We start from the raw sequence: 13,169 nt of genomic DNA, 5'->3' as shown, positions 1-13,169 counted from the left end.
CGCATTTTTTGGTGTAACTGTATTTTATTTTGAAGGCATGTTTAAATACAATTAAATTAAAATTATTAAATCAAAACAAGCGGGCCACGGAAAAATTATCAAACGTTTACCGGTCCGCAGCGAGAAAAAGGTTGGGGAGCACTGATCTAGAAGACAGACCTAGACAAAAGTCATCTATTTTTCAGATGTTTACAAAATGCTTTTTCTCTGCAGACTTGCAGCCCTATTAAGCAGTAATACGTTGTACTTTCCTTACCTGTAGAGTCAGCTTAGGGTGTTAAAGTAGAACTATAGGCAAAAAAAGAGGGTTACATCCCTTGCCAGTCTTTTTTTTTTTTTTTTTTTTTTTTTTTTGTTATGTCCCATTGGGTAGATTTACTTTCACATCCTGTCCCATTGCCAAAACAAAGTGAGAGGTAATCCCTGAAATTAAGGGAATCAATTGAGCCGACAAGTAAGTGTGTTTCAGCGCAGAAGAGACATCTTATGGCTCTTCTGCAATGAAAGGTCTACCCGCTTACAGTAAATAACAGCAGAATTTTAGGTCTGCTTTAAGGCGTTTTGTAATTAACAGTCACATTGTCTTGTGCTTTCAAGCAAGCTGTCAACTATTCAGTTGCAGGTGTCAAAACTGATCATATGTACAGCACCATAGAAACTGCATTTGAACAGTGGCTAAGATGGTAACTTCCTTGGTTTTAAAGGATAGCAGGGCTTCATTCCACTTTAATGGGGGGAATTCATAAAGCATGTTGTAGACACTCTTTAGAATTCCCTTGCTCTTTTTCACTGAAATTGTTGGTGTTTACAACAGATTTTTGTACCTAGAGAATTTGTATTATATACAGCTTACTCCTTCTAGGCTTGCCCACAGTTCATGTAGGGTGCTGTAGTGAATTGGTGGATGGCGCCACCATTCAATCATATAGAAAAAAAGGATCTTCACCAGCACACCTTGGAAAAGTGATAATCCTGTCCTTTATTCACATAAAGCAACAGGCATACAAGGCCAACATTTTGGAATCTCACAGGGTCCCTTTTTTCAATCGGGCTGCCTTGGAAAAGGTATCCTGTGAAGTCCTGAAAAGTTGACCTGTGATGCCTGTTGCTTTTATGCACGTTGCTTTTGCAATCGCTGTTACTTGTACCCCATGAGGTCCATCTTACTTATGATAGACAGCGCACAGCAGTTGGGTGGATGGAGACTAGTTCCCTTGCAGGTTTACCTTCAGTTAGACTGATTTCCCAAATATGGGCATTTTCCCAGCAGCCAAGAGCCCTGTGCCATAAAGCTGTCAAATTCACGAGCGCTTTACAGCACAAAATGCCCAATTCTGAGCACTGGTGTCTCTCTCTACGCACATCAGCTGATGCTTCTTATGAACAGTTATCTTAAATTGTTTGTGTCGTTTATCAATCTGAGTAACTCTAAACCATGCCTTTAAACCCATTTCATTAATTGGACTCCAGGGGGGCCAACTACTGACTCCAACTTGCTTTTGTTGAAGTAATTAGTCTATGGGTTCACTTGCTTTTTCCTCCAGCACTGTGAATGTTTAATGGGTGTGTTCAGTAAAGACACAAGAAATTAGAACTGTTTGTGTTATTAGCTTAAGCACTTTGTGTTTTGTCTATTGTGACTTAGATGAGGATCAGATCACATTTTAAGGCAAATTACTGCAGAAAACCAGTTAATTCCAAGGTGTTCACATACTTATTCTTGTCACTGTATGTTAGAAGCTTATTTAAGGTTATTAAAAACAAAACTTCTGTGATTTGCAGACCACCCATGACCCAACCATACATGCAACAAGCAGGAGCTCCTCCACAGGCAGCTAGTGTTCAGCAATACCCTCCAACCTCCACTAGTGCACAGCAACTAACCAACCAAATGATGGGAATGCACATCGGTGGGGGGCCAGCATCCGGTCCACCACAAACACTACCATTTGGTAAGGCAGCTAATAGGAGTTCATAATGTAGTCTTATAAGAATTGTGCATTGGCATTCAATAGTATATATTAAAGGAAAAGTATAGTGTGTTTTCCAAATATGTTTGCCTGTCATTGAAATAGAGACTTTTACAAGTTTAATTATGATTATTACGTTTTATTTTTAACTTTATTCATTCTGCCACTAATTTTTATCATTGATATCTGAGAATGTGTTTTTAGCATTTTCTCTTAAGGGAAATGTGTAGGCTGCTATTGCTGACCCCAACCTGAAATGGCTTGGTGTCCGACTCTCATGTTTCCCCCTCTGACCTCACTGTGTTGCATCACTGACCTAGAACAAGGAGGTATAGAAGGAGTTTTGACCCATCATGATAGAAGCTTGGCAGCTGCCATTCTTTTTCAACAGACCATGCTTTTGCTTCTGTAGGTCAAGTCTTCTGACCTAGAATAAGGGTGTGGATGAGAATTTTTCCCTGGCTTTCCAAATATGCATACTTGTTCTTAATTAGTGACACAGAATAGATGTCGGGTTAGCCTTAAGGACAACATACAGGATAATTGGACATGTACAATATATTACAGAAAGTATGTTGAACCAGAAGATTAGGCTGTGTTCTTTTCTAGAATATTTTACTGTATACAGCATAATTAAGCAGTTGAAAAGGAAGTTTTCAACAGTAAACATTTTACTTGCATTGCTTTAACAGACTGCTTATAACTACAATTTTATGTGCCCTAACTTTTGTGACCTTTTTTATTCCTATAGGCACGCAAAGTCCTCTTCCACCCTCAGGATCGGGGAGTTATAACATTTATTCCAACAATCAGGTCCCCCCAGCTATGAATTTGACACAAGGAATGCCTCCTACGAGTATGCCACAAGCTCAGCCACCCCCTTCCCAGCAATTTACTGGACCACCGTCTCAAGCACGCCTTTCTTCTCCACATGGTTTTCAACCAACTGCTCCACCTTCAAATTATCCTCCCCCTGTTTCAGGAGCTCCACCACCTACCACATTGCAAGGCCCTCCAATACCAGGACAATCACTTACTGGACCTCATTTAACTCAACCAAGTCATATATCTTCTAGTCAGTCCCAGTCTGCTATTCCTGGGGTTATGACTGGTCCTCCAATGACAGGACACCAGGGGCCACCACCTGCAATGCCTACAGGCCAGGGAGGATTTCCTCTTCAGCAGAATGGTGAGAAGTTCTACATGTTGTAAAATAATGATCTATTCATTTTGTGCATGTGTATGAATGATCCTGTCCCGTGCAGTTGGAATGAAAAACACATCAGACTCTAATATTGCTGTATTTCTAGTTTTACAGTTTAAATGGCCAGACTGGAAAATGCAGCTTAGACAAGTTGCGCAAGATATTTGCTCACAATTTAATCCCTCTTTTCTAGTATCTGTTGTCTGTTTTAGTACGTCAGGAGTTTGAGCCTATTTAATTTTGCCTGCTTAGTCTTTTTTACCAAAGCTCACTGGCTATAGGACAGAGAACGATGTCTATGTAATGCTGGCAGGATTCATTAAATTATGGTAAGGAGATTAATTTCAGTCAATAGTGGCCTGGTCTTGCATATCCTTATACAGTATGAAAAACAAAAACTTTCTAGTTTATATTCTTTAATATCACAATTCAAGAAGGATGTATGTATCCTTATGGATAAATAACTAAAAAGATGGGTTCTATAATTGTGCTCTATAGATATTTATGTACAGTATTCTCTGCTAGAGGTCTCACCCTTTTAGGCCCTAGCAAGATGTTTTTTCCTTATTCCTTCCTGGATCTTCCACACCTAGAGGGAAGTAGGGAGACATGACCTTCTCTAAATTTATCTGGGGGAGCCTGTAAGGAAAGAAATATGTGGGAGCTAGCATGGTCATTAAAGCAGAGTTCCACTGGCTTTTGTGTTTATTAAAAGTCAGCAGCTACAAAAAGTGTAGTTCACCCCGTCTTCTCCCGTCTTCTCCCTGCGGCGCCGGCATCTCTAGTGTGGGCATCTGGCTGTGACAGCTTGCGGCTTCACAGCCAGGTGCGCATGCGCGTCCTGAATGGACAGCTAATCTTCTGGGACCTGTGACGTGTCCCAGAAGATTGCAGGGAGGGGGAGAGGAGAACTTCGACCCGAGTCACCAAGGCAGCCTGTGCAGAAGTGGGAGCAGGTACCTGTCAAAACTATGTACCCCCTCCCCCCTCCAAAAATGACATGCCAAATGTGGCATGTCAGGGGGTCAGGACTACTTAAAGCGGACGTTCCACTTTTGAGTAAAACTCCGCTTTAAACATGCAGCCCCTGAGGCTGTCATCCGGATCCTAGATTTACTCCCAAATTAAAGAAGTACAGCCAAAGCTTGTTTGGCTGTACTTCTTCTGTGGACCACAGGAGTGCAGTTCATTGTCGGCTGACGTCACGGAGCCAGTGCAGGCTGGGAAAAGACCACAGCCATTTGGATCTACCCAGGAGCCTGGACCGGCAGTGGCTCAGCCTCTTACCGTGCCGTGGAAAGCCTGAGCCAGCTGCTCCCACTCCCTCGACAGCCTAGCGCTCCAGTAAGCGAAAATTTTGGAAAATAGCACAACATAATTGTATAATGTATGGCCAGCCTTTGTTTCACTCCTTACACTTACAGTGCAAATGCAGACGACCTTTATATAACTAGAGCAGTGTTTTACACCGGTCAGGGCTTCTGATGACTGCTATAAAAACTCAGGGGGAAAAAAATGCAGTTATTGTTAATGATGTATATGTTGTACTATGCAGGGGTCTAATAAATTAAGTTTGTCCAGGGGTTCAGTTTTAGCATTACAAGCTTGTTAAATAATTAGATGCCATTTTATTTGTAGCAACTTTATATATATTTTTTTTTTTTTAACCAACCATTACAATAGTTTCAAATATAACTCGTGGAAGAAGAGTAAGAAGTCACCAGCACTCCAAAAGATGTGTTTCCACAATGATTTATTGTGACTATGGCCATGACACATTGGTCAGTCAGCCAACAGTTCAGTACCTCAATGGTTCCTATTCTTCAGGGAGATTCGGGCACAAATGGTTCCTGTGTTTCCTGATGCAAGGGGACCCTTTGACACCTTGGTGATACAGGGCATCATCTGTGATTTTCATTACAAGCACCCCTGAAGTTATATGCAAGGAAAGAATCCAAATGAAGTCTATCATTATTGTCATATAAAAAGCAAAAATATCTAGCAACCAGACACCAGGGGAGATGAGATTCACTCAGCCCTAGCGTTTAAGCATGACTTAATCTGCGAGAGATCACAGCTAAAATAGCTGCATCTAACTAAAGCCCAGCTGCAGACAATAACTCTTGATTTGTTACTTTCCCATACAAACAAAGATACAAGTGATTACACTGTTTACAATCATTATTGGCCACTTCCGTACCGCCCACCACAGTTTTATGTCGCTATTTTGACGTTAAATTACGGTGTTATGACAGCAGATAGTTGCCATAACCCTGGCATTTACTTACAGGGCGGGCATTCCTCTTTCACATATGTGGTCCCAGTGGTGGATTCGCCGTGGGATCACTTTTGGGCAGCAGGAGAGGTGAACCCTCACCCCCATCGCCCCCCGTGCCGCTTCCCGGTCGTTTCCCCGCTTACCGCAGCCGTCGGTTGTGGGGAAAATGATCCGGTCCATTGTAGTCCTAGGCAGGAAGTCGAGTCAGGGCAGGATGGTCCCTCTATGGCCTTGGAGGACGTCATACCTCTGTTCCTCCCAAAGGCCTTGGAGGACCTGAGCGACGTCATACGTCTGTTCCTCCCAAAGGCCTTGGAGGACACACCACATCCACATAGAGGCAATCTTACTCGTAAAACTGAGTGAGATCCTACTCAGAATTAAGGCCATTTGGTATATGTGTCTGGGTCTATTGGATTATGTTTTTATCTACAATCTATTTAATCCCTGAAGTTATACTTGGTGCAGACTATGTCATCAGGACTGTGCAGCATCACCTGTGACTTTTATCATAACCTTTGGAACATCCTCAGTTTTTTTTTTTTTTTTCCCCAGAAGATAATTTGAAGTTAACGTCTATTTCAGCCTTATCTTAGTATAGCAGCTAGCGTATCTAGCTAATCCTCTTAGCAAAGGGGGAAGAAAGGAATAAGGCAGGACTGTTGTGAGCAACTCTGTTACTATATAAAGCAATGTGGGATACTACATTGATGCTCAGTTTTTTTATGCTTTGACACTAAGTGGCAGGGTAGGGCTTTCTGGAACTTTAAACTGTCAATTTGTTCTACTAAGACAGTCACAGACTCTGATCACTGAAGACCTAGAACTGCGCCATCAGGGTTCTTTGATCACTCAGGTTCTCAGTGTTAGATTCAGTGGGGGGGGGGGGGGGGCAGATGCAGCATTGGACTGATGCATCTACCTAGGTATGTATGTTTGTTTTTTTCTCATACACACTTAGGGCCCTTTCACACGGGCGATCCGATCCGCCTGTCAGTTTTTTTAGGCAGATCTGATCGGATCCTCCATGCAGCTCTATGGGGCAGCGGATGTCAGCGGAGACACCTCCGCTGACACCCGCTGCCATCCGTATCCGATCCTGTCCATGAAATCTGGACGGATGGAAACCCTATATTTCCATCCGTCCAGGGATCGGATCGGATGAGAGCGGACAGGCGGTCCGCTCTCATCCGATCCCCCATAGAGGGCAGCGGGGGCTGAGACACCTCCCTCTCCGCTCTGCAAGCAGAGACGGAGCAGTCATCCGCCGGCTCAGCGGGGATCACGGATCGTGTAGGCGGGGACAGATGTAGGCGCTGCAGCTCGACATCAGCCCTTTGTGGGCACACAAGTCTGGACACATGACACAGACAGTACACACAGCTCTGGGTACATCACACTGGGCATACCACTGTGGACACACGACTCTGGGTACAACGCGTTGGGCATACGACTGGTCACACCACACAGGACAGATCACTCTGGGTACACTCCTGTGGGCACACAAGTCTGGGCATATGACACAGTACATGCAGCTCTGGGTACACCACTGTGGGCACACGAGTCTGGGTTCACCACGCTGGACACATGATACAGTGTACACCACTGTTGGCATATGATGCGCACACCACTGTGGGCACACCACGCTGGACAGATGACGGTGCACTCGAGGCTGGGCACATGACACAGTGCACACAACTCTGGGTACACCACATTGGGCACACTACTCTGGGAACTTCACACAGCTTCCAATCCAATCGCTGGCTTTTTCACCCGTGCGCCTGAAGTGACACCGGCTCCCAGCTGCAGCAGCGGTGCTTCCATCTCATCCACTGTAAAACAAGGGAACCCTAACTGCAGAGGTACTGTAGACTACAAAGATTGTCATTTATTTTAGTAAAAATATGCTGGGTGTGACATGGATTTTCTTCTTATTTAACGTGTATACATAGACATTTCATGAAACATTAGGTCATGAATATTTACGTGAAGTCATGGAAAAGTCATGGAATTTTATTGGTGAAAATGTGTATGAACCCTGATACAAATAGGTGTCACAAATGACTGTTTTGATGAATATTATGTGACTTTTTTTGTCAGGATTTTGAAATATTTTTACTTGCATGAAACTTTTTTTATTTGGGTTTAAACAGTATTTTAGGTTAGATTCATAATTTCTATTGTGAGAAAAAACACTGATTTTGTTTTTTTGTTCCCTAAAGCAAAATGTTCAAATCTTATGTAATCCATTGCTTATAGTAAATAGTGGGCATCTGCATTTGTAGATGTTGGCTTCATGCATTGATTAAGGATTTGGCACTTCAGGTTTGCGTTATGCAGTTGTGATAGGATCTTACACACTTTGTTTGTTGAAACCTAAACAGTGTGCCACTTTCACAGGTTCCTTTGGACAAGTTAGGGCTCCACAGCCTGGATATCCATCAGCTTATCCACATGCTCCAAATTATGGAAGCCAGCCTGGTCCTCAGGGTCCTCCAGGTCCTCCCCCTCCTGCGCAGAAGAGGCTGGACCCAGATACCATCCCTAGTCCTGTAAGTGTTCATTACCATTTCTGAGACTTTGCACAGTAGAGGCCCGCCATTAGTTTTGTATGAACTAATCATTCACAAATAAAGCTATGTAAACATTGATGAGTCATTGCAATCATATGAGAGTCATGTAAGGTAATGTGGTGTAAATTGTATCTGACAAACTATTTGAACATTATTTTAAAACAGAATAATTTTTTTATTTTTTTTTATAATGTAAATACTCAAACTGCATGCATGCACACTTCCAAAACTGTGTGTCTTGTTTATCTAAAAAGCACCTCAATTGCTGTGCAGGACTTAGAGCCGGTTCACACTGGGGCGACTTGTCAGGCGACCTGGTCGCCTGACAAGTCGCCCTATGTCGCCTGCCATAGATTAGCACAGGACCCGTTCTAATAGGAGCGACACAAGTCGCTCCGACTTAGAAAAAGGGTCCTGAGCTACTTTGGGGCGACCTGCATTGACTTCAATGATATGAAGTCCGTGCATGCCGCTCACAGGTCGCTCGGCAAAGTCGGGTCGCGCCTATGTGAACCGGCTCTTAAAGATGCTCTGTGACCTTTTTGCTTTAGCTTTGTAACTCAAAGGTCATAGGGTTTCCACACCTCCCTTTTTGTAAGTATGCTCCTATAGTTGTATAAAGAATAGAGACCACTGCAAGAAATAATGTAGTTCCTCCCAGTCTTGTCCTGTGTTCTCCATTCTCATTTGTTGACAGCTGCTTTTTGTTTTTAAATCACTAACAAATGGCTTAACAAAGGAGCAGGAGAGAAGTATTTTGGGGTAGGGATGGATCTGCCTTGTTTCAAATCCAGTTCTTGGCAACAATAATTATAATTATATATATATATATATATATATATATATATATATATATATATATATATATATATATATATAAAAAGATGTTTATACAGAGAACCTCCTGAGAGGAAATGGTTCCATAATTTCCCTCAGATGGTAGCACCCCTTCATTACCTCTCTGACTAGGCAAGATGACATATGACTCGTAGGAAATACGAATATTGCAAAAGATAACCTACATTTGCAGGTGTGCATGCACAATTTTAGACTTGCGATATCAGAATGTTTCAATTAAAAAAAAAAAAAAAAAAGTTAAATTTTTTGCTTTTAAATGCAGAAATGTTGTTGCTATTTACTTTCACAGAGGGCTGTTTTACTTATTAGTACTGTAAGGTTTTTGATGTAACTCAAAACTGCTGTGTATTTCATGGCTAATACAGAATGTGTTTTTATATAGATGTACTGTAGCGATCAATGTTAGTCTTGCTTGAGTACGGCCCCATTTAATGCATGTGGACCGATCGGGGTCGCCTGTCAGTTTTTTAGACGAACCCCATCAGACCATCCATTGCCCTCTATTGAGCGACAGGGGTAAACGAACATGTCTGTTTACATCCGCCGCTATCCAATCCTATCTGCTAAAATCAAACAGATGTGGGGTCCGTTCCCCGTCCGTCTGGGGATTGGATGACAGTCGAATGTAAACGGATAGGTGGTCAGAGTACATCCGATCGCCCCATAAGGGAAAAAGCAAGCTGTGTCCTCTCTGCATCAGCGGAGCAGACATAGACCTGGCATCTACCTGCTCAGCGGGGATCCCCTACATCCGCCAGTGTGAAAGAGCCCTAAAGGAATGGTGTAAATGAGTGAAAAAGGTTTTTATTTTCAGTGGTTGATCAGTCTGAATAGTTGGAATTTATTTGCAGTGTGTTTGATTCAGTGTACGAACTGCATTGCTTTTGTCTCTTTACTTCCTGTGTTCTAGCATCCTTAAAAAGCACTGTAATTTTTGTTTCCATATTCTGTTAACATTCCTTTTGTGAAGCGATTAAATGCATGTAATGCTTTTGCCATCTTCCTCGTTAAATTATAGAGGGTGGGGAATATAACAATGTACCTTTTTTTTTTTTTTTTTTTTTTTTTTTTTTTTTTTTTTTTTTCTAATTTGTTATCCTAAAACATTCTCTCTTTGCTGTTTTGTGGCAACGCTTCTTGTTCTCAACTTTTTAAACAATAAAGCAGCTTAATGAACTGCCGCCCCAGCAGAAATCAAGGCACAGGATAGACCCCGATGCAATTCCTAGTCCAGTAAGTGAATAGTGTGTCCTTTTCCTTTCCTTGTTCTGTGTGTGATTGTGCTCTGCGCATGCTGATCACCTCACCAGTGCATGTAGCCTACCATTACCCTAATGACACTCATTCCACTATTCCCTTAGTGTGGTTACCTAGCTAGTAGTAAATAACCTGATCACATTTTTCATGTCTGTGTACCACAAGTGATGGGCAGGATGTGTTTATTTTTCCTCTTCCTTTTCTGCCAGCCAGTGATTTTACCAGTCTGTTCCAGCTGTGTTGTGTTATAATGCTACCAATCTAAGACAGCCTGCCAGTGTAGGAAAACCCCCTGGCACCTCATATTGAAAACATTTCTTTATTGTCCATTGAGGGATACAGCAATTCTTGAGTTGTACAGCCACATGCAAGACGCTTGGGATACTATCAAAAGAAAAGTTTTTGTAAGCCAGCCCCCATATAACCTCTCCTCTACTCATCATGCTTCTGTTTTTGCTAGTGTCCCAGGGGGTTGGATGCCTTTTTAGTTCCACTAAAAAAAAAAAAAAAAAAAAAAAAAACTTTCTAATCTTTTTGCTAGCCTTCTAAACTTTTTTTATTTTTTTCAAATAAGACTTCTTGCTATTCCAGGGCTTGAGCTGGTCTCTACATAGCAGATACCCAGATTGGCAGCGCACTAGCTTTGGAGGCCATACCCAGACCCTGTTGAAATGGAAGTGTGGGGCTAGCCTGGAACGTGACCTTTGGGCAGTGGGATTTCCAGATGCGAGTGTACAGTTTTTTCTTTAGCTGCCAAGCACTTTCCAGGCACAGCTGTAGGTTTGATCCGGTCTCTGAAGACTTGCTTAGGGAGTAGGGCCAGTCAGGCTGACGTCCCAGGAGCAACCCTACTGTTGAACTGTTGGACGCCTTTTGAATTTCCTGCCACTGTCTGTTTACCGCAGCAAGAGTTTAAGCTGAGGATCTAGTGCCCACCTTCAGTGACCTGGTCACCTCCAGTCACCTGAAACCTTCATCAGCACCTGCCGCCTGAGTTTGTGAATATTGAGACCTTGCCTCACTTTGGGCCTAAATACAGTATTGCTTTGTGAATGCAACATGTCGTTGCTAAGACACAAAGCAGAGAGTTAACCTACTATGGGTGACCTCAGTCCATACTTCCCCAGTGGTTCTTGTGGCATTTATCTGATATTCCCAGAAGAAACTAATGCTTAGGTCCTCTTTGTCAGAGTCTCCTGCAGCTTTATTGGGAGAAAGTGAGGTCTGCATTATTCCTGTAGGGACTTCCTTGTCCATCATCTGACTTCCTGTCCGTTTGTGCTCCCTTTCTGAAACCTCCTGTCGGCAGAGGCTCTAAGCATGCCCTGACACCATTCTTGAGTCTGCTTTTGGGACTCCTGAGCCTGAGGGCCAAATTGTTATCTCTGATTCAGAATGAGTTCAAACCATCCCTTGGAAATTACTGATATACTAAGAAAACCTGCTGATGATTCTGGATTACAAGGGCTTGTCTAAAACTTGCTTTATGCAATGCATACTACCCTCCATCTGGAGGATATCTCCAGTGGGACTCCAGCTTTTTCTCTCGCACCCCCCCCCCCCCCCCCCCTGTCTCATTTGGGACTAATGTCTATACAACTCCATAGGGCACACGGGTTGTATGCCTTGAATGCAATACGATGTTAAGGGAACATTGGAATTTTGGTGCCCTTTGACAGGCATTGTCTCCATGGGACCCACTATATACAGTCCCTAGCAATGCCACCAAGCCCCGGCTTTTTTTACTTTAAGGATGGTTGGGGAGTACAGGGAAGCAAAGTCATTTAGAGGAGTGAAAGTCTGCTTTAAACTCCCTTCAGCTGCTGCCCATCAATCTTCTGATAAAGTTATTCCTTAAAAGGTGTATCTGTTTAGCCCTTTTTTGAGTTCCCTGCACTTTGAGACCCCTGGTTCCTCCCTGGACAGGGACTTAACTTTCAGGGTTGGTACTCCTCTCAAACTCGCATTTCTCTCTAAAGGGGAGTGTTTTATCCTTGAGTACTCAATCCTTTTTGTAGTATCTGCTACCCGCCAGTCCTTTTAACTTTTTTATTCAGTATCTCCTAACCTATAAGGTTGATTAGACTGTCCATTCAGCATCCTTTTAGAAGTACCCTCTCTAAGTTGTGCACCTTATATCCAGCCTAGTGCCTTTTCTTGGCATCTTCATTATGGAACACTCAGGAAATCCTCAATAGAGGGTCTGTATTCTGTACTTTAGCAATCGGAGTCTTTCTGCTGGATCTTACCCTGGCAAGGCTCCTTTGGGGGTGGCATCTCCTGGATCTAATTTTGGTTCAACGATGTACAAAGACCTTTGGCATAGGCCCTCACACATAGGCCATCACCTTCTGATTGAACCTTTTTCCTCTTTACCAGTCAAGGGAAATTACTCTTTTCTCCCCCTTTGGGCTTGTGGGCTGTCTAGGTATTGCTCTGTTACCATTGTTTCCCCTTCTTTTGTTGACTCTTGGTTACCTTCAGCCTTCCTTTTTGGTGTTGTGGTGCCTGGAGACATCCAGATGATCCTTTTGGCTCACGAAGTCCCAGATGCTACTTTGTAGTCTGACTGAGAACAGGGGGTCTTTTCCATCTTGCTGGGAATGCTTCTCTAGTGTCTTCACACCCTGTATGGAATAGTTTAAGTTCAGATGTCTCCATGGGACTTGATATTCAGAAGTTTGGTCCTTCGCCTGTGGCTGTTTTGAAACCATCTGAAACAACTCATTTTGGCTCCTTCCTCAGTCCCACTTATTCTGGTGAAAGCTACTAGTAGATGCCATTGGTTGGTTTCCTACAAGGTGACCGATTCCTTGCAACTAGTTAGTCGGGTGTTCAATGTTATTGGTCAGTCCTTGGGTACACTCTAGATTTTGGGTAGATTTTCTGCTTATCCTTCAAGTAGGGTGTTTTGTGCACCAGCTGGGTTGTGAGACACCCTTGGACCTGCCTACACTCCCTTGCAGTTATATTCAGTCTTTGTGGTGGGGGTTACTTTGGCCATCCATTTTGGAGTTCCTAACTGTAAT

At 43.0% G+C, this 13,169-nt stretch overlaps 1 protein-coding gene across 8 annotated transcripts in view; it reads left to right on the top strand.

The window, feature by feature from the left end:
* Window positions 1–13,169, top strand: part of SEC24C (SEC24 homolog C, COPII coat complex component) — an 85,523-nt gene that overhangs the window by 26,125 nt on the left and 46,229 nt on the right. For 5 of the 8 annotated variants that reach the window (XM_082269391.1, XM_082269390.1, XM_082269393.1 and 2 more), the window contains 4 exons: window positions 1,783–1,952; window positions 2,722–3,159; window positions 7,853–8,004; window positions 10,048–10,116. In XM_082269391.1, the coding sequence (XP_082125517.1) occupies window positions 1,783–1,952; window positions 2,722–3,159; window positions 7,853–8,004; window positions 10,048–10,116 (829 nt within the window). The remainder of the gene's footprint in view (window positions 1–1,782; window positions 1,953–2,721; window positions 3,160–7,852; window positions 8,005–10,047; window positions 10,117–13,169) is intronic. The other 3 variants (XM_082269396.1, XM_082269395.1, XM_082269394.1) reach the window with 2 other exon arrangements.

Source organism: Pelophylax lessonae (genome assembly GCF_965119305.1).
Source record: "Pelophylax lessonae genome assembly, chromosome: 9".
Taxonomy (NCBI): Eukaryota; Metazoa; Chordata; class Amphibia; order Anura; family Ranidae; genus Pelophylax; species Pelophylax lessonae.
The sequence above is the reverse complement of the archived record's forward strand: the minus strand, read 5'-3'. Positions and strand labels throughout refer to the sequence as shown.